This window comes from Paracoccidioides brasiliensis, assembly GCF_000150735.1.
Source record: "Paracoccidioides brasiliensis Pb18 unplaced genomic scaffold supercont2.5, whole genome shotgun sequence".
Lineage (NCBI taxonomy): Eukaryota > Fungi > Ascomycota > Eurotiomycetes > Onygenales > Ajellomycetaceae > Paracoccidioides > Paracoccidioides brasiliensis.
The window spans coordinates 1,101,614-1,121,627 of NW_011371362.1; the positions used below are offsets into that span (position 1 = coordinate 1,101,614).

At 38.2% G+C, this 20,014-nt stretch overlaps 6 protein-coding genes across 6 annotated transcripts; 2 read left to right on the forward strand and 4 right to left on the reverse strand.

Annotated features, from left to right (window-relative positions):
• Nucleotides 1-385: 385 nt before the first annotated feature.
• On the reverse strand, nucleotides 386-622 carry PADG_04816 (uncharacterized protein; the record flags this gene model as incomplete). Its single annotated transcript, XM_010761849.1, has 1 exon — nucleotides 386-622. One exon carries the CDS (start codon nucleotides 620-622, stop codon nucleotides 386-388), a length of 237 nt encoding a protein of 78 aa, XP_010760151.1.
• A 6,589-nt stretch (nucleotides 623-7,211) lies between these two features.
• Nucleotides 7,212-7,937, forward strand: PADG_04817 (uncharacterized protein; the record flags this gene model as incomplete). Its single annotated transcript, XM_010762090.1, has 3 exons — nucleotides 7,212-7,227; nucleotides 7,385-7,594; nucleotides 7,774-7,937. The coding sequence occupies 3 exons, from the start codon at nucleotides 7,212-7,214 to the stop codon at nucleotides 7,935-7,937; spliced, it is 390 nt and encodes a 129-aa protein (XP_010760392.1).
• A 1,832-nt stretch (nucleotides 7,938-9,769) lies between these two features.
• PADG_04818 (uncharacterized protein) lies at nucleotides 9,770-14,411 on the forward strand (the record flags this gene model as incomplete). Its single annotated transcript, XM_010761850.1, has 2 exons — nucleotides 9,770-9,888; nucleotides 10,676-14,411. The coding sequence occupies 2 exons, from the start codon at nucleotides 9,770-9,772 to the stop codon at nucleotides 14,409-14,411; spliced, it is 3,855 nt and encodes a 1,284-aa protein (XP_010760152.1).
• Nucleotides 14,412-16,118: 1,707 nt separating this feature from the next.
• Nucleotides 16,119-17,198, reverse strand: PADG_11832 (uncharacterized protein; the record flags this gene model as incomplete). The annotated part of the gene is made up of 3 exons (XM_010762249.1): nucleotides 16,119-16,325; nucleotides 16,483-16,557; nucleotides 17,109-17,198. 3 exons carry the CDS (start codon nucleotides 17,196-17,198, stop codon nucleotides 16,119-16,121), a joined length of 372 nt encoding a protein of 123 aa, XP_010760551.1.
• Nucleotides 17,199-17,907: 709 nt separating this feature from the next.
• On the reverse strand, nucleotides 17,908-19,043 carry PADG_11833 (uncharacterized protein; the record flags this gene model as incomplete). The annotated part of the gene is made up of 2 exons (XM_010762250.1): nucleotides 17,908-18,746; nucleotides 18,989-19,043. 2 exons carry the CDS (start codon nucleotides 19,041-19,043, stop codon nucleotides 17,908-17,910), a joined length of 894 nt encoding a protein of 297 aa, XP_010760552.1.
• A 33-nt stretch (nucleotides 19,044-19,076) lies between these two features.
• Nucleotides 19,077-19,322, reverse strand: PADG_11834 (uncharacterized protein; the record flags this gene model as incomplete). The annotated part of the gene is made up of 1 exon (XM_010762251.1): nucleotides 19,077-19,322. One exon carries the CDS (start codon nucleotides 19,320-19,322, stop codon nucleotides 19,077-19,079), a length of 246 nt encoding a protein of 81 aa, XP_010760553.1.
• Nucleotides 19,323-20,014: the final 692 nt, after the last annotated feature.

Sequence of the window (20,014 nt, forward strand, 5' to 3'; positions counted from 1 at the left end):
GGTAAGCTCGCTGCTCTTTGGATTCTCGGTGATCTTTCTTTTCAGCTCGTCGGTAAGTTCTGTGGGGGCAGTGGCGTCGGCGTTCAGGAACAGCCCATGGGCTGCTTTCTGGAACACTTTGTTGGACGGAAGCTCCATGGCCGCGGCTTCCAGATCGAAGCGGATGATCGTGTCCAATAGTACCGTACCGCGTTGGATTCGTGGTCGGCTACTTGATCCCGAACAGAGGACGGAGCCTTTGTGTGCGGATCCGGTAGGTCAGCGGTAAGTCTGGCCAGGGGAAATGGGAAGAGAGAGAAGATAGACGAAGGGACCAAGGAGAGTGGTGGGGGCAGGCACATAGTGTTGATGGCGTTGATGAGAGAGCGTCGCCAGACATACTGGGTCAGATTATATTTGAGCCCAGCCAACCAGGCGAAGGTGTCTGAGGTCCTTTGAGCGGTGTCTCCTCTGATGTTCGATACCCATCTCCCGTGCGTTCGGGCTGGCGGAACACCGGCACGTCCAGCATCTCTGCCTTGATCTTTAGGCTCATACCGCCTAGGTAGGACGAGATGGGATACCAGTAGATGTCTTCGAGCTTCTCGAATTCAGGCGCGAAGATCTCGTCATCTATTGCCATAGAGAGAAAGTGCCCCAGATAATCCAGAAGCGGCTCCGGATTGTGGCTGATGACGAATGTTTTCCTGCCTGTAGTGTCGGTCAGTCGTTGAAGTGGAGTGTGACCTTGGCCAGGAGAATGTTTGGCCGGCCAGCCACAGGGCTCCTAATGATGTGGAAGCCTATCGATACGCCGCCAGACAATGGCCCCAGTCTCCTCAGGGTCTGCATCATACTCGTCGTCCGTCACGTCCTCTATGAAGCGGTCAAGTTCACTGATGTCATTGTCGGCGGACGCATCGCTGGTGCAGCCGCTTTCCACTGACTCTGCACTCGACTTGGGTGTCGGTAACTATCGTTTTCTCGCACGAGCTCGCCAAACAGGGGTTCCTCAAAACTGCCGCTAGTGCTGTCACTCTCTTCATCAACATACCTTGAGTCAAAGTCCGTATCGACTCTTCATGTCGCTATCTCCAGGGGATCGTGCATAACGTCTTAGTCGTTCGAGCGGAAGGTGAGGCCGTTGGCCGCGGGCGTCAAAAGGGTGTCCCAAAAAGCGGCGATAGGTGGATTCCAGATTGGGTCTAGCGGCTACTAGTGGTGGATTTAATCTGAAAAAATATAACTAGCACTAACTCTTAGTCAGTATATATAAGTTAAGTTATATCTAAGATATTTTTATCAGATTAAGATATTATGAATCATAGAAAAAAATACTTTTATTTTAAATTATAAACAAAAACTGAGAAAGTAAATAATTTTTAAAAATATTTAAATTAAAGATATTAATAATATTATTCTTATATTTATTATCATAAATAATTTAAAATATATTAATATATTTTAATAAATATTAATATTTTTAATTACTATATAATAAACTCTTAACTAAAATTATAAGCTTAAATATAATTTTTATATAAACTTTAAAATTTTTAAAAATATAATAATTTTAAAAATTTTAAATTTTATTTTATTATATAATTTAACATTAATATAGGAGAATATAATAAATAGATATAGATATTTATAAAGTTTTTAGTAATAGATATAATTTTATACTTAAATATTATAATTAATCAAATTGATATTTTTATAAATATTTAAAATTATGAATTAATATTTTTAGAAAAAATAATTTTTATAAAAGTAATATTAATAAAATTATAAAGTATATATATCTCTTTATTAATTTTTACTTTTATTTAACTTATAAAAATTATAAAAAAATATTAGTATTTTTATTACTAGTATAAATAATATTCAAGAAATCTTATTATTAAAATTTTTTCTTTAATATTAATATTTTATTGATAAATTTAATAAAGAAGTAATTAAAAAACTATTTTACAATATAATTTAAATATAAATTATAAGATTAAATTAACAAAATAAAATAAAAATTTATATCTTTTTTAAAACTTATTATATAATATATTTTAAAATAACTTTTCTATTACTTAAATATTAAATTTATTTTCTTTTATTTTTCTCATTGAGTACTATATTAATTTTTCTTATTAATTTTCTTTTTTTCAGTTTTGATTTTTTATTTATTTATTATTATTAATTTTTTAATAAAGTGAAACTGTATAAGTTTACTTTTATAAGAAGTTATTCTTAAATACTATATTACTCTAAAATGAAATCTCATAATTATATATTTTAAGTTAAATTTTTTATTTATTTAATTTATAAGATAGATAAATTTTAGCTTCATTAAATAGATATTATAATTAATAATTTAATTTATTTTAAAATAAAAAATAATTAATGATTCATTTAATAAAAATTTATATAATTTATTAAAATTTCTATAATTATATTAAATTTTATATTAAATAATTTAAAGAAGATCTTTAATTCTATATTAATTATTATAAACTTAATTAAATTTATTAAATAAATTAGTATTTACTTTTTTTATTAATAAAATACTTGAATAAATTAATAAAGTTAAATAATTTATAAAATTTAGTTTAATATATTAACTATTTTTTTATAAAACTTAAATCAAAAGTAAAGATAAATAACTAATAATATTTTTATATAATATAAAATTATTTAAATAAACTATAACTTCTTTTAATTTTATAAATATTTTCTAAATATATTAAATTAATAGTATAAAATCTTTTAATAGAGTTAATTTAATAAAATTATTTAAATAGTGTTTAATATTTTATTGATAACTTTTAAATAGAATTATTATTATTTTTTATTTTAAAATCTATTTAGTTTTTAACTATAATATCTATTTAGTTAAACTTAGATTTATCTATCTTATTAATGAAATATTTAAAAAAATATAATTTAAAATATATATATATAAGATTTTATTTCAGAATAATATAACATTTAATATAATTTTATTATAAGTATAATTATTATTATTATTATTTATTTAAGATTTATTTAATTTGCAACTATAATATCTATCTAATTAAACTAGAAATTAACTATTTTACTTATCTAACTAATAAATAGTATTTAAATTATACAATTATAAAGTTTTATCTCAGAATCATATAGTACTTAATTTTTATAAATATAAACTTATACAGTTTTACTTCATTAAAAAAATAATAATGATAAACAAATAGAAAATTAATATAAATAAAATTAAAAATTAAAAATAAACTTAAAATAAAAAAAATAAAAAAGAAATTAAAGAATATAATATTTAATAAGAAATAATAAACAAATAAAATTAATATATAAATTTAATACTTACTAATTATACTAAAGTATTTATATAATTTTAAAAATTTAAACTAGTTATAAGTTAATATAAATAAATATAATATTAAATTAAAATTTATAATTTATCTTAACTTTATTGTTAAAGTTAAAAAATATATAAATTTTAAAAAAATTATTTTTTTAAAATAAGAATTTTTTATTTTTAAAAAAAACTTAAATTTTTTTTAAAACTTTATTAATTTTTATTAAAATTTTTAAATATTATATAATTATTAATAATTTTAATATAAAAAAAGTTAATATTTTAATAGAATAATAAAGTAAATATAGTTTTTAAAAGTTAATATAGATATTTATATTTATTTTTATTTTAACTAGTATTTAATTTTGATTAATAAAATTAATTTTTAAAGTTAATTTTTAAATATATTATTAATAAAATTTTTATATATAATAATAATAAAATATATAATTATATATTTTTATATTTAATAAAATATTGTCTATATAATATAATTATAATTTTTAAAATAATAATTTTTAAATAATTATTTATTATTTAATTAAATAAAATTTAAATTTTATTATAAAAACTTATGATATTATATTTATTAATTAAAATTATTAAATTATTTATATATATAATTTTATTATTATTTAAAAATTTAAAAATATTTTATTAAATATATTACTTTGTTGAAAATAAAAATAAGTTTAATATACTATTTATTCAACTTTGTATTTAACTTAATTAATTATTATAATTTATTATTAAATAAATAATATCATTTAGTAAATAGCTTTTTATCAATAACTTAAATAAATTTTTTATTTATATAAATATTTTAAATAATAAAATATTATTATTATTATTATTATTATTATTATTATTATTATTATTATTATTATTATTATTATTATTATTCATTTAAGTTGTATTCTGTCAGTAACTCTGACATCTATCTAGTTAAAACTAGAATTTAACTATTTTACTAATCTAACTAATAAATAGCAATCAATTCATATACTTATTGTTAGGCGCCCGATTAGGCCTAACCCTCATCACGTGACCATGCGACCATGTGGGTTGTTATTTGTTGGACGTCTGAATTGGTTGTATTGGTAGCATCTCAGGGATGCTATATACTATTGTGCGGTGCGCTAGTCCATAATAGGAAGCCTAGGCTCCAACAGTTATAACCTGCCCCAGCATCCTCTTTCATCCCATCAAGCTTAGTATTTGTTACATAGCAGTTAGCAATGCAGAGAGTTTTCTTCTTATGCAGCTTGCATTCACACCCTAACAATAACTAACTAATTAGTTATATTAAATTATTTAATTATAATATTTTTATTTTATATTTAGCTTTTTATTATTATAATATTTAAAAAATTTAAATATAATTTTTAAAATAATAATTTAATAATTTATATTTTAGTTTTAATAATATAATAAAAAATAAATAAATTATATAATAAAAAATAATTAGTTATATTTTTAATTAATATTATTTTAGAAAAATTTTTAAGTTTTTAAATTTTAAAATTTTTTAAATTACTATTTTTTATTTAATTTTTATTAATTTATATATTTATTTATAAGTTATATATAAAATTACTTTAAAATTAATAAGTAAAAATAATTTTTAAATTTTTAAATTCATATATAACTTTATAAAAATAATTATAACTATTTATTTTTAAAAAAAAGGTAGTAAATTTAATTTTTTTTTTATTTTTATAATTTTTTTTAATTTTTATTACAAATTAAAGATATTATTATATATTAAATTGAAAAAATTTATTAATTAATTAATATAATTGATCATTTAATATTTTAATTTTTATATAATTTTTTATATTAAATAATAATTTAATTAATTTGTATAAAAGATTAAAAATTATTATATTATTATTAAAAAGTATTTAATGAAAATAATTTATATTTATAGTATAAAAATTTTACCTCTAATATAATTAAATTATTTTATTATTTTGAGTATTTTAAATATTATTTTTAATTGATAATTTTATAATTTTATAAATTTTATTATTTAATTATACTTATAATCTTTTAATAATAATTTTAATAATTAATTATATAATTAAATATAAAGATTAAAAAATTTAGTATTAAATTATTTATTAAACTATATTAATTAAGTAATTTAAGATAAAAAAATTTCTATAGTATAAAATAATAATAATTATTATTATTATAATTATTTTAAATAAATAATTAATTATTATATTAAAATTATAATTAACTGTGGCGTTCCGCCCCTATTATTACCTGTGGCATTCCGCCCCTGGTGTTCCGCCCCTACTCTATTCGCCCCTCCCTAATCCACTCAGGGGCCTCAATCTTTCCTATATTTCCTATCCTATGCGATCGCTCCTACCATATAGAGCGGTTATAGTGTGTATATATAGCAGGGCGTCCGCCCATCTTATTAGAAGAGAATCAGACATGATTTATCCTACCTATTCGATTGCTTGTACGCATCACTAACTATAAAAAATATCTTTTTATTTTATATAATTAATCTTTTTTCAATGTATAATTTATTAAATATATAAATAAAAGTTGAATTTTTTTTATAATATAGTTTTTACATTTTATATACTAATTTTAATTTTTAAATATTGAAGAATTTAATTTTTTGATAAATATATCATTGAGAAAAATAAGTAAATATGAATGATAAACTGTTCAAGTCAATATTATTAAAATTAAAAAAGAAAAAAATTGAAAATTAAAGCAATGTAAGACTAAATGAACTTCATAAAAGATTGAAAATATATAGAAACAAACTAGAAAAATGCAAAAGCAGACTAAAAAGAAATAAATACATATTTATAATATTACTACTCTTAAGAAATATAAATTAAATAATAATTATATATATATATATATATATATATTTATCAAGATGATAACAGAGGCAGACTTCTACATCATTTAATTCTATACAATTTTTTAATCTAGAAAATGAGATCAGTCTCAATTCTTCAAGTTATTCAGATTCTATTTCTACTACAAAACTCGAGAGTTTGACACTTTCTTGAATAATTTCTAATCCTATTACTACTAAGTCTTGTGTTATGATCATAAAATCAGATCATTTACATATCTATTTCATTAAATCTCCTACTTAATATGCAATTCAAGAATATATTAATATTCCTAATTCAATACAATTTAATTTTGTGATTGTAAAAATATTCGAATTTGTACGCAGCATAGCAAATTTTATTGCTGAGTGACTGGACGTTAAACTAACTACGTGTTTCAATTTGATGGCTCGCTCGCTTGGGAATTACGTTAACAAACTGCATTGTAATTGGGTCTATGCACCTATCACAGCTCCCCGGATAATTTTGCGCGGAGAACTCCGTTCTTCTTGTTGGCAGATAGTTATGTTGATGTCTGCCCCGAGCTTAGTCCCGTAGTTATCATCCCGTGAGGTTAGGGTGGCTAAGAACCGTGATCGGTCTCGGACCGATCACTTGAAATCCCTTCCCCAGCTTCTTACTAAATAGTCAGAGACACGGAATCCTTGTGCAAGCGCAAGCGATCCCAGCCTCGGTAAGGGTTGTGTTGCAAGATGCACCTTAACAAGCATGTTTGATGGTTTTTTGACCTTTTCCCCATATTTCACATGTTGTCTTGGAAGAAGCTTCGTAATAAAGTTACGGAGTAACAAAATTTAACCATGAAATATAGCTAAATGAACTTTGCTTCCACTTCGCCCCGGAATTGAAAACCAAGATTCTGAGATCCCTTCTTTTTCTTGCTCTCCTCCATCATAACGTAACGAAGGAATACATCAACGTTATTTCTCAACGAAACCGTTACGTCTAACCAGCAACCGCATCCTCCATCATCCACCACTGCAACGCTCGCCATGCCTCTCGCAAACCGTAAGTTGTTACCCCACCTCATCTCATTCCACCCCCCTATCAACCCACCCTTCTCTCATTACCCATACCCCATGCCCTGACCATCCCTCCACAACAACTCTTACATTCACCATTTCCAAAATGTAAAATCAATAAATAATTAAATAACAAAAAACAGCCGCCTTCCCCTCCTCCGCCGCCTTCGACGTCATCAACGCCTCCATCAGCGCCAACACCGCCGACCGCAACGATGCCATCAAGGCCGCCCAAGCCATCTTCTCCTTCGTGCTGACAAACGAGAATGGCGACACGGAGAGCTGGTATCTTGACCTGAAGGAGAAGGGTGAGGTTGGGAAGGGTGCTGCACCTGAGGGGAAGAAGGCTGATGGTGAGGTTTTTCTTTCTCTCTCTCTCTCTTCTTTTTTTAAATTTTTAAATTATTTTCATCAACCCGGGTATGATTTTATGATAGATGATATTCCGGTTTCGGATTGGGTGACGTATATGGAAGAGAGAGAAATGGAATGCTAACCAATTATGTATCACATCACATAACTCTTATTGCAGTCACGCTCCAGCTCTCAGATTCCGACTTCGCGGCCCTCGTCAGCGGCAAGGCCAATGCCCAGCGTCTGTTCATGGGCGGCAAGCTGAAGATCAAGGGCAATGTCATGAAGGCGACGAAGATGGAGCCTATCCTCAAGAAGGCTCAGACCCAGTCTAAGCTGTAAAATATAGGTGGCTTTTGTTTTTTTTTTTTTTTTAAAAGAATTATTTACTGGGTCTATTGAATGGGGTTTGCTTCCTTTCGATTATAGATATATCTTCTTTTTCTCTCTTTTTCCATTTCTTGTTGAGTTGAGGTTTTCCATATATATATATATTAGCTCCCTATGAACGAATGGATGCAGGCAGAGGGGAAAGAATGGGGAGATGAAGACGATATCCCGATGCATTGTTTAATTGGTAAATATAAATTCTCTTTCCTTGCTATTTTATTCTTTCAGGTGCAGCGATGGATTTTGCTTGCTTCCCCGTTTTCCTTCAGAGCAAATACCGTGTCAATGGATCAAGGCGTCTGTCCGATAGCCACGCAGTGCAACTTCCATATGCTGCTTCCCATGCATGACTCAAGCCGCAGCCGCAGCCGCAGCGACGTCAGCCTCCTAGTTCCCTTAATCCCTCGTCTTCTTGACTCAATTATTGTCTGTGTGGATGTGAGAGCCAAATTTCCTTCCAAAGCTTCTTCCCTCATATTAATGTTACATGAAATGAATAGAGCCATAGTCAAAGTTTTTGCCTTACTCCCTTGCTCCCCTTCTACTTAGTTATTGGGGGGTTTATCATTTCATATGCACTCTTCATACAGCGCATCTTCTCTCCCTTCCCGTGACTTCGACACCCGCAGTAGACATTTTTTTAGCAGGAACTTCCCCGGCTCCTTCTCGACAGAAGACAGTAGAGACTCCCCGGAAGAGTAAAACTCCCTTCCTCCTTCCTCCTTCCTCCTTCCTCCTTCCTCCTTCCTGCTTCCTGCTTCTCTGGGTGTTGGCCCCAATGACTCTCTGCTGGGCAAGCGCATCCGAAGGATCCTGACATCATTTTCTTGCCAAGAGAAAAGCCTTGGAAGCGATGGGGCTAAACCCAATCAGGCATCACCAATTATTCACCCTCGTTTCCATGGATTCACATCTTCAACCGCCTTCGCTTCCCACCACCACCAACAACCACCCATCCAAACACCCAAGGTGCACCCCGACGCCCACCCTTTGTCTCCCGCACCAGTCCCCCCCTCAACACACACCTCTCCTCTCATTCACCATTATCTGTGTCTTCACTGCACCTTGCTGTCTTCCTCCGTGTCGTCCTTTTCTGCCTAGTTTTTTCCCTTTGGCCTAGCGCCCTTTATTTATCACTACCATTCTTGGCCTCACATTGTCGCGCTTTTTGGTGTTTTGAGGGACAGAACGGCAAAAAAAAAAAAAAGGGAAAAAAAAAGGTCAACTATCCAAGGTAGGTTTTCACAACACAACGACACGCTCGATCTCCCTCGACATGGGCAAACAAAAGACGAACATACATGGCCAATTTGTAATAGGTTGACAGCAACTGACTTTTTGCCCTCCCGGGGCCCCCCAACAGACTTGCTTTTAATCCACGCATGATAGTCACGGTGCTCATCTCGAAGGGCGGAACAACGGGGTGTATTCATTTCGCCAACACTAGCCGCAGCCACCTTTTCCCGCCCATGTGCCAATAATCCATACTCATATATCGATATACGTAGCCTTAACCTGTACATTTACACACCCACCTCATCGCATGGTTCGAAATAGTCGTTGTATCGCAAACGGAGGAATCCCTGACCAAGACAAAAGGAAACCTCAAAAGGGCCACGGACAGCCCAACAATCGTGGTACCCTCTGAAATCACCGCGAGTTTTGGCCCTATCTTGTGTAGATTGGGCAACCTAGGCTTTCGTTCCCCTGCCCAGTTCGTTTTGTGGAGGAGGAGGTGGTGGAAGAAGAAGTAGATTGGCTCTCAACATCGGAGTCCAATATCGATGTCAAAACGAACTTCTCAGAGTCAGGGTGGGAAGGATATTGGATTTGGTCCCGAGATGTCTGCAAATCCAGATGACATTCCCAAGCGGGCGACAGCTGCGCAATTGGCTGCTAGAAAGTGAGTTGATTCGCTGTTTCTTATAAGCTTTCGCTGTTTGTTTTTATCTGTGGTTGGTTTGAAGTTACAAAAGCTTTTATGGTTCTTCAGAGCCCTTCATCCTCCCCCTCTTTCATTCACTTTGATTGCATAGCAACACGTGGATTTGGTCAGAATCATGTGAGGGCAAGAGGCTTCATTCTTTTGAACTGTTGCGTGGTGATAATCACCTATGGATCCCTCCGTGTATCCTGATAATTTTCCTCGCCTGGTTTTTGCTGGTTTTTGTTTTCAAAGCTTCCTCTTTCATTTCTATGCCTCGCAATTTCATTTTCGCTTGGGCTGCTGCTTCTTCGCTGTTCTCTACGCTTTTGACTTCATTGTGCGCTGTTTTCACCCAACCTGAAGTGCCCGCCCCCGCAACTTCTACACCAACTTTGCTCTGCCCTCCTCTTGTTCTCTATCGAGCATCTCGCGTTCTCCTTCCGGCTTGATCAACATTGCCGTACACTTGCCTTTTTGGCCAGCGTATCCACCTTATTTTCAGGTCCAAGCGCGCGTTTAAAAAGCCGCGAGCTGTTGCCTTTGTTCTAGACTCCAAGACCTCGAAATTTGACGAGCCCTCGTCTTCAAATTTGATGTTGCGGCTGGTCTTCTAATGGGCAGCACGCACTTTTCGTTTGGGACGTATGTTTGGGGAGCGCAGAGAAGTCTCTTTATACCCATTGTTTTGCATGTTTTTTGGTTTACGCGTTACATTTTCTCCAGGGGGAATTATTAACATCATTCACTAACAATAACACAACAGAATCAAGCAGGCTCGACAACGCCCTCGTGTAGCCTCTTCAAGTACTGCGACTTCAACTTCTCAATCATTCCCTAGTCCTTTCAACACTATCGATCCCAACATCGTCCCCCCTAACTCTTCTGCTGGAACAAACGGCTTTTCTTTTAACCCTTCGCAGAGTTTCCCGGCGCCAACTCCGGGTCCTGGCACACAAACCATGCAGTCTCCTTTCTTTGGTGATCAGAATAACACGGGTTCTAAGCTGTTCGGCAGCCAATCAGGAGTTACTCCACCGTCATCGTCCTTCAGCTTCTCGACGTCCGCAAATCAGGAGATAAAGAATCCTTTCTCCAATTTGTCTTCTGGATTTAGCCAAAGTCAAGGAGGAGGCTTTCAGGGCTTCCAAGGGAACACCTTCAACATCCCAGGCACTGCAAACCAAGGCACCCCAAATAACACCTCTCAGCTAGCACAAACGCGCAATATCTTTGGCGTATCTCAACCACAACAGCCGCAGCAGACCTCTTTCCTCTTTGGAGGTTCCAAAGCACCAAACACCACTGCGCCTTTTTCGCCTGCACCTCCCGCCTCTGCAGCACCAGCAACATCAACCGCTCCTTTCGGCCAATCAAGTAACACTTTCGGCGCGTCCTCAACATCTATAAGCATATTTGGTGCTGCTTCTCAAGTTGGGAACCCAAGTGATGAGATGCAAACTTCTCCTGATAGTAAAACTGGTGCTGGTGCAAATAGGCAAAATCAGTTCTTTGTGTCAGGGGTTTCGCAGCCATCATTCACTGCGCCATCAGGCCCACCATCTCTATTTCAGACTTCTACTCCCTCCACTTCTAAACCTTTTTCAAGCTCTCTTTTCCAACCAAAAACTTCCGCTGGCAGCACACTCTTTGGAAACCTGAACAAGTCTGACGCCCCCGCGGCTCCTGCATCGACGATTGGGCAGCCGTCTCCAAAGTTTTCATTTACCCCGTCATTAATGACTGGCAGCTCGATATTTGGACAGGCGAGCAAACCTGAAGAGAAAGCAGCTGCTACATCCACAACAAGTACAGATAGCGCCACCTCTTCGGTTCCAGCGTTTACCAACTCTTTCCAAGCTCCCTCCTCTGCTCCCTTCAGCCTTTTTGGCGATAATTCAAAGCGAAAGGAGCAGTCATCAAATCAATTTGCAAGCGAAAACCAGCCATCGTCATCTCAATCCCCGGCTCCACCACCTGCTAGTGCTCCTGAGTCATCCACTCTTGCTGCCACTGGGACTGTGCTTTTTGGTCATATTTCAAAGCCTGCAGAGTCAACAACCTCCGCATCCGTTTCAGACAGCCAACCCGCTCCAGCTACCGGAACTTCACCCAAGTCTCCACCGCCGGCCCCAGCTGCTCCTGTGTTTCCGTCTACGCCCAGCAGCACTTCATTATTTGGTCGTGCTAGCAAACCAGCGGAAATTACACCAGCCACCTCGATGTTTGGCACCCCGGCTACTTCAGGGGCTACTTCTTCCACATCCGCGTTTTCCTTTACCCCTAGGTTGAATAATCTGTTCCAGACTTCCGAGAATGCCCCTGCCACAGCCACTCCAGAAGCGAAGCCAAAGGAAGACACTCAAACTACAAAAAGCCTCTGTCAAACTTCTTCTACTGAGACAACATCAACTACTCAAAGTAAGCCGTTGTTTTCAAGCTTCTCTCATGATAAACCGGCAACTAGCAACATATTTGGATCCAAGAACCCAACGGCTCCAGAAAAGGTTCCATCAACGCCTCCCGCTCCTTCACCTACACCGAGCTTTACGCCAACAACGACGGTGAAGCCACTGTTCGGTGCAATAACCAATGGTGGAGCAATTACCAAGCCCAAGGAGGGCACGCCAGCGAAACCAATGTCTTCTACTAAGAGAAAAGAACCTATAATTCCTAAATTTCGACTTTCGTCATACGGCCCACCAGCTATTCCACACGAACTTAACAATGATGAGCGCGCGGAATTTGATACACAATGGCGCGTGCATGCGTTGAACACCTCCTTCAAGAAGAACATCGCAACCACTGATCCCAGTACCGATGATCTTGAGTCCTTGATCGAGTTCTATATTATAATGCGACAGAATATTGGAGCTCCCACCAACATGCGTGTTTTGCCTAGATCTGGAACAAAACGCAAGGCATTAGTAATGGAAGAAATTTCCTTGCGCAAGAAAGCCCGAGATTTGGACTCCATTGCTTCTCAAAATGGAACGGCTGACCATCACACTTCCAGCGCCACGTCATCATTTTCAACTACAGATATGAATGGTAGTTTCTCTAGCGAGAAATCTTCAGATGTAACCTCATCGTTTTGTTCGATTACGTCTCCCCCCGGGAAGAGAAAGGCAGATTACACCGCAAACGCCGCTGCCTCCTCTAATGAGGCTAGCAAGCGATCCAAGCATTTTGGCGATAATTCTGCAAGTTCGAGCGTATTTCAGAAACCTGCTAGCAAATCCATATTCAGCCTTGGTGGAAGTCAATCTGAGTCCACGAAGGATACCAACCATGAGAAGAAGACTGGTGATGATACCGATTCTACTGTAAACGGCGCTTCCGACACTTTGACTGTGTTTGCAACATCATACGTGTCCCAATCGCAGAGAGCCGGCACTCCATCGATTTTGACCGGACCGTCTTCAGCGGCGTCGCCCACCAGTGGCGTCGATGAGGCTCCTACCTCTCCTTTATCCGGACGCTCAGAGAGTGAGCACGATAGCGATGCCAGCACCGAGTCTGTGTCTACAGAGGAAAGGGAATCTGAATCTTCCCCAACGCCTCCAGCAACCAGCAACGGTGGTGGTCGTAGTCTATTTGACCGGGTGGAGCTGGATGAGAACGGCAAACCTGTCCGCCAGGAGTTACCTGGTGCCAAGGGGGTAGATGGCATCAATGAGCCAAACCCAGCAGAGAAAGATACCATCGGTTCATCGATTTTTGCTACTCCCAAATTTTCTTCCTCGTTCAATTCTTCAAGATCCAGCAGCACCTCTCTGTTCCAAACGAACGGACTCGATTTCAAATCTCCGGGAACTCTATCCCCACTGAAACCGAGCCCGGGTCTTTCTGATTCGAAATCCTTTCCTGGTATCACGGCCGCCAGCCCGGACGCATCCGCGCCCACGTCCACACCTACCCCTTCACCTGCTCTAGTTCCAACCTCCGTGCCCGCCACCTCCACCCTCTTTTCCGGAGCAACTAGCTCCATCCTACCGAATGGCAACTCTCAGCTGTCCCCCTTCTCGTTCTCCGCTTCTACATCCGCCAACGTAAGCCGCGCCACAACCCCCAACCTCTCCGATACCGGTGCCGATGAATACGAAGACGCCGTCGAAGACCTCCCACAAGTCGACCTGCTCCGCGGTGGCGCAGGCGAAGAAAACGAAGACGAATTATTCGACGTGCGTGCCAAGGCGTTGCAGTTTAAGGCAGCACCGGGCGAAGATAAACCCAAGTGGCACACTGTGGGTCTGGGTCTGCTGCGGATCCTGAAGAATAAAACTACGGGCCGTTCGCGGGTGTTGCTCCGTGCTGACCCGAGCGGTCGTGTGCTGCTTAATGCTAATCTGATTGCGCCGGTTAACTATAAGAATCAAGGCACGGCTGTACAGTTTCTTGTGCCTGTTGATGGGGCTAAGCCGGAGCAGTGGGTTGTTAGGGTCAAGGAGGAGAAGATGGCTGTGGAGCTTGCGCAGGTGATGGAGAAGAATAAGAAGTGAACGGAAAATTTGTTTGATTTTTTTTTTAAAGCGGTTTGTGTGCTGTTGCTTGCTTGCTGGTCTTGTTTTTGTTCTATTTTGTAAAGGTTTCCCTCCCCCTCCTTGTTGATTGTTTCGTGATGAATATTATGTGGCTGGAATGGCTGGTATGGGGATAGGTTTATAGGCTCTTAGGTTAGATTGGGAAGAGTAAGACTTTGAAGGGGGAAACGGGAGAAATGTGAGCATGGAAAACCGAAAATGGAAATGGACGGACGAATGAACGGTTGGCTTGGGTTTAAGTAGCTCTGTTCCTCCTCCCCCCCCCCTTTTTTTTTGCCCTATCTTCTTTTATAAAATATCCATCTATCTTCATGGTGGTGTTCCTTGTTTCATTTTTTTCCGGTCTATTATTATTTTCTTGTTGCATCTTCTCACTTTTCGTCTACGTGTTTTGCATTTTCTATTTCCTGTCCTCATTTGTTACATTTCTGCTTCCGCTTCTATTCTTTTATAGTGAGTATCTATTCCTTTTATTCCAATTCTCCCCCTTCGAAACAATGCCGCACCTGGGGGAAACTCTCTTCTTTTGGAGAAGTATTGAACCCTTTCTTTTTCTTCTTTTTCTTTTTTTTCTTTCTCTCAGCTTATGTTATAAGCCCATTGACGTCCCCGGTTGTACATATTTTCCCGTTTACGGCTTCAACTTCACGATTTCAGCTTTAGTTCTCTTCTATTTCCCTCCTTTACCGCCGTACGTTTTCTCTCTATTCCTTTTCTGTTTCGTTGTGTGTAATTTTACGTCTCCTTCTCCCCGCCTCCCCCTACCAAACTTCCAATGTTTCAACATATATATATCCCTGAGAGCTCCCCCATACCACCCGACGAGGAACCCGTACACGCATCTATCTAGTCAGGTATTTTCTTTCTCCTTTCTGATCCCACTTTTCATCCCACGGCAGCATTTTCAGATTTGTAATCAAGCCTTCTTCCCGTCTTTTCATCTTTTGTTTATCCAGCATAGCGACTTGTGCTCTCTTATCACTTGCACATTCTATTTTACTTGCATTTTAGGTAGCTAGGACAACACACGCGCAGAGAAAGAGAGAGAGAGAGAGAGAACTTAGGTCTTTTACATTATATTGCAATTTCAGTACATGCAGATGGCTAGAGTCTTTGTAGCAGGGTAGGTTTTTAAGATTGTATATGGAAAAATTGGAACGGTTTAATATAATCCATGTGTGCGCGTGTTGAGGAGTGGGGTGGATGGGGCGCGATGGCAATTTTTGCACTTTTGATAGTGGAAATTGAATGATTTCTACAACTTCTGCCACTTTGGCCCCTATTGTTTGGATCTTGCAGGCGGGCCTATATCTTGTGAGCGACTGCTGGAGAACGATCGAGTATTACGGTTAAAGTTTCCAGCATCCAGCGTACCTCAATTCATTTTTCGAAATAGGGTATTGAATTGATGTTTGAAGTTCTGGCTGATGATACATCAATGAACCAAAAATCCATCCGATCCTCTTGAACAACTTTTTCTCTGGCGTATTCCGACCCAGCCACAAGAAAGCGTTAAGGTCCACCCTTTTTAAAAAGAAAAGAAAAAGAAAAGAAAAAAAAAAAAAAAAAAAGAAGCCGGGTCGATATTAACAGAAGCAAAGAGAATTATCCAGCTACCCCCTTCCTTCCTTCCTTGCTCTATCCATCCTCTCCCGTCAATCAGATCTAAGCATCCTCAATCACGGAAGTCTGCAGACCCTTTGCATCCTTCACATTCACAGCCTGGACGAACGAGTACAGCTTCTCCTTAGCACCCTCCTCGTCGTTACGTTTGCGGCTGATGCGCACGCGCAGGCGGAAGGGAACGCCCTTGATGCCGGCTTCCCAGACCTTCTTGTTCAGCTGGGGGTCGAGACGGACGTCTTTAGTACCCTGTTGGTTGGAATGGGGGCGGCAACAGGGGGCCCCCAATGTATGGTTAGTTTTTTTTTTTTGTTTTTTTTTTTTTTTTTGTTTTTTTGTTTTCATTTTCTCTTTAACTCTTCTCTCTTCTTTCTTTTGGGGAGTGAGGGTGGTTTTCAAAACGTACCATAGCTTTCTCAGTGAAGGCGCGGATCTCCTTGATAGCTCTGGGTGCCCGCTTCTTGAAGGAGACACCATGGACCTACAAATGGCGAAGAAAAAAAGAGAAAAGAGTTTTAAAAATCAGTCTTCCGTCCGAAATGCCCAATTGCTTTTTGTCTTTTTTTTTTTTTTTTTCTTTCTTTCTTTCTGGAGAAGGAGAAGAATGCTTTCATCCAATTTCTTAATGCAGCAGTAGCTAGGGGCCATAGAAAGTGGACTTCATAAAACCAATTCGCGACTCTTTCTTTTTCTTGTTGAGATTGGAAAGTCCTTCTCTTTTCTTTTTGGTCTCTCCTCTACACCTCGGTATGCATCATGTATGTGTTGCGGTATCGTGTCGTCTCGTGCGGTGTACACCAGCGGTGCAGTCCTTCGAATCGAACCGAACCACAACACATATCCGCTTCCCATTATTGCAGTTCTTTATCTTTCTCTTTCGCGGCTCATTTCACGCCCCATCTTTCCATAGTCCCTTTCACCAGCATGCTCGCATGAGAAAGAAGATGATAATTTGCTTTGCGCTGTGTATTTCCCCCCTTTTTTCTTCGATTTTCTTTTCTTTCAAGGGGATGGCAAATTGGTGGCACATACTCTTCTGTGAAGATGGATGGTGTACTCCCGCGAGACAACGTCGGAGATGGCAGAGCGTTGGCTCTTCTTTCCAGCTTTGGCGGAAGACATGTTCCTATTCATTCGTATAGAAAATCGGTATAGTTAGATATCGAACTGGAACGGATACGAGGGTGACAAATGGATTGCTGGGAACATATTCAAATAATCAAAAAAAAAAAAAAAAAAAAAAAAAAAAAAAAACTGGCTTGATTGGACTTACTGCAAGGTACGGCAAAGATTTGACGTTGGATGGATGGTTGTCGTTCTCGCTCCTCGTTGTCGTCGTCGTCGTTTTAAGGTGCGAAATTGTTCGCTGTTGAATGTCAGAGTATTTTTGGCTGCGCAAATGATCGGTGTGACTCGCTTAGCTATCCTAAAAGGGTAAGACCATGGTTTTGTCACGTGGTATATATTTGTTGCGAGACTTCCTTCCTATTTGGGATAATGAGAGATGCATCCCTCTGGTGTCAAAGGAAACTGCGATCCTGCTCATCCCAAGGGTTGGGAATTGAATTATATAATCGACTTGTGCAGGATCGAAAAGGCAAAGGTTGTCCAACGCATTTAATTACAAAGGGATTTTACAGACATCGCTGTAACTACAACTATCGCCTTTTTTATAACTACCTAACGAGCATAATACCGCGATATTTGAAGTACTTGTAGAATACTCGAAACAGATGTTATACAATCCCTCCCACTTCCATCAATTCCTTCTTCTTCTTCTTCTTCTTTTTCTTCTCTCCTCTGAGACATCCCGTCAAACTCTATATCCTCCTCACTCACTATCCTTGAAGACCCCCTTGCTAATATCAGGATACACATCGAACCGCCGCTGATTATAGATTGGAATTCCCTTCCTCATCTCCTCAATTGCCTTTGGATTCAGATCAGCATAGACAATCTCCTCCGCCTCCCCAGCCTCCTTCAAGATCTCCGCCTTCGGATCTGCAACCAAGCTATGCCCCCAAGCATGGTACGAGGCATTCATGTCTCTAGCCGGACTGCACAGTGCAACGTAGACCTGATTATCCACGGCCCGCGCCCTCCCCAGCAACGACCAGTGCAGGGGTCCGGTAGTCAAGTTGAATGCGCCCGGGTATACCAGTAGAAAAGCACCCCTGCGCGCCGCGATCATGGCTGACTCCGGGAACCGCACGTCGTAGCAGATCGCCAGCCCCACCTTGCCATATTCCGGTAAGTCGACGATTGTAATCTTATTGCCGGCAGACAACACCTCGCTCTCCTTAAAGGTGATTTTGCCGGGGATGTCGATGTCGAAGAGGTGCGTTTTGCGGTGCGTGGCGATCAGCGCGCCTGTGGGTGAGAAGACAAGGGAGGTGTTGTAGTATTTGTTACTCTCTGGGGCGAATTCGGGGATGCTGCCGCCGATGATATAGGCTTTGGCCTCTGAGGCGAGGGCAGAAAGGGCATGGAAGGAAGGGGATTGCTCCTTTGAAGGTGGGGAGGGGGAGAGGGTTTCGGCGTATTTGGAGAAGTATTGGGTGCCGTAGGGGGAGTTGAAGCATTCTGGCAGCACGATGAGGGATGCGCCTGAATTTGCGGCTTCGAGGACTTTGTTACGCGCGTGACGGAGGTTAAGGGCTTTATCGGCACCTGCATGCTCATATTCGTTAAAATGAAATTTTGCGAGTTAATTTTAATTTTAATTTTTAATTTAATTTTTTGTTAATTTTTATTTATTTATTTAATTTTTTTTTTTTTTTTTTTTTTGGGGGGGGGGGGGGTTTGGTAGTGTCACTTTCAATATACGGAGCATCATATCTTTGAATTTAGGCTGTTTGCGGGAAAGGGTGGGGGTCACGTTAAAATTGCTAATGATGTCTTAGGCAACATACCTGAAGCTAATTGCACCAGGGCGAGTTTCAGAGGCTTTTTCAGAAGAGTGGCCATGGTATCTATCTGCGTGGAATAGTAGGTTTGAAATCAAAGGACCGTGCCGGTTTTGGGGAGTTTGGGTATTGGGATGCTCCCGTTTGGTGTTTTGTCGTAGTGTTGAAAGCGGGGACCTTCATGGAGTCCCACTGCGGAATTCGACTTGGGGAAGATTAGAGTGTTTGGGATGTCAGCTGACCCCTGTGGAATTGCACTCCATCCATTGTATCGACTGCTGGTGATTGGGCCCTTTTTTGCCAGGTTGGTTTTAACATAGAGTTGCATAAAGTGGCGCATCTTTATTTTTTTTTTCATAATAGTTGGGGTTTAGTTAACATGGACTTAGCCTGGACGGGGTCTGGGGGATGCAAGGGGGAACCGCGAAAAGGAATTCCGGTTATTTGCTACATTTAAGGATATTTTCCTCTTTTAACTAGTTAACCAGTTATACATTGTTTTAATTGCTAATTCAAAATTGAGCCGACCCTTTGCTGCAGTGATTTATTTCATGAACAGGAAATAGAATCAATCTCCTTCAAGGGAAACATTGGTCGTCCTGTCACCTTTCACGCCGGAGAATCGATTGACAAATCCACACCCATGTATGTATGTATGTATCTCCATTACTGATATAATGACAAATTCCGATGCAGAGATTCGCCTCCTAGAAATATAAAAAGTCGTTTCGATATTATTGGCGTAGCGAGGGCAGTGGATATAGAGCATGACTTTGTAAACCAGTTAGCCCTGTATTTTTTAATCCTATCGTACCATCATCGAATTGGGAGACGAGTGACCTTGGTTGAGTTGTGTCTTCCTCGATCGAAGCCGGGCAGAATTTCCATGACGCCCGTGTCTGTGTCTATAAAATAATGCTCGAAGTGAGGATATATAGTCTTTGTTGGGACGGGACAGGACAGCGTATGTGATCCAGGTCTACGATAATTAATCGTCAACGAGTTACTGGTTCGCTGACAAACATTGCCCTC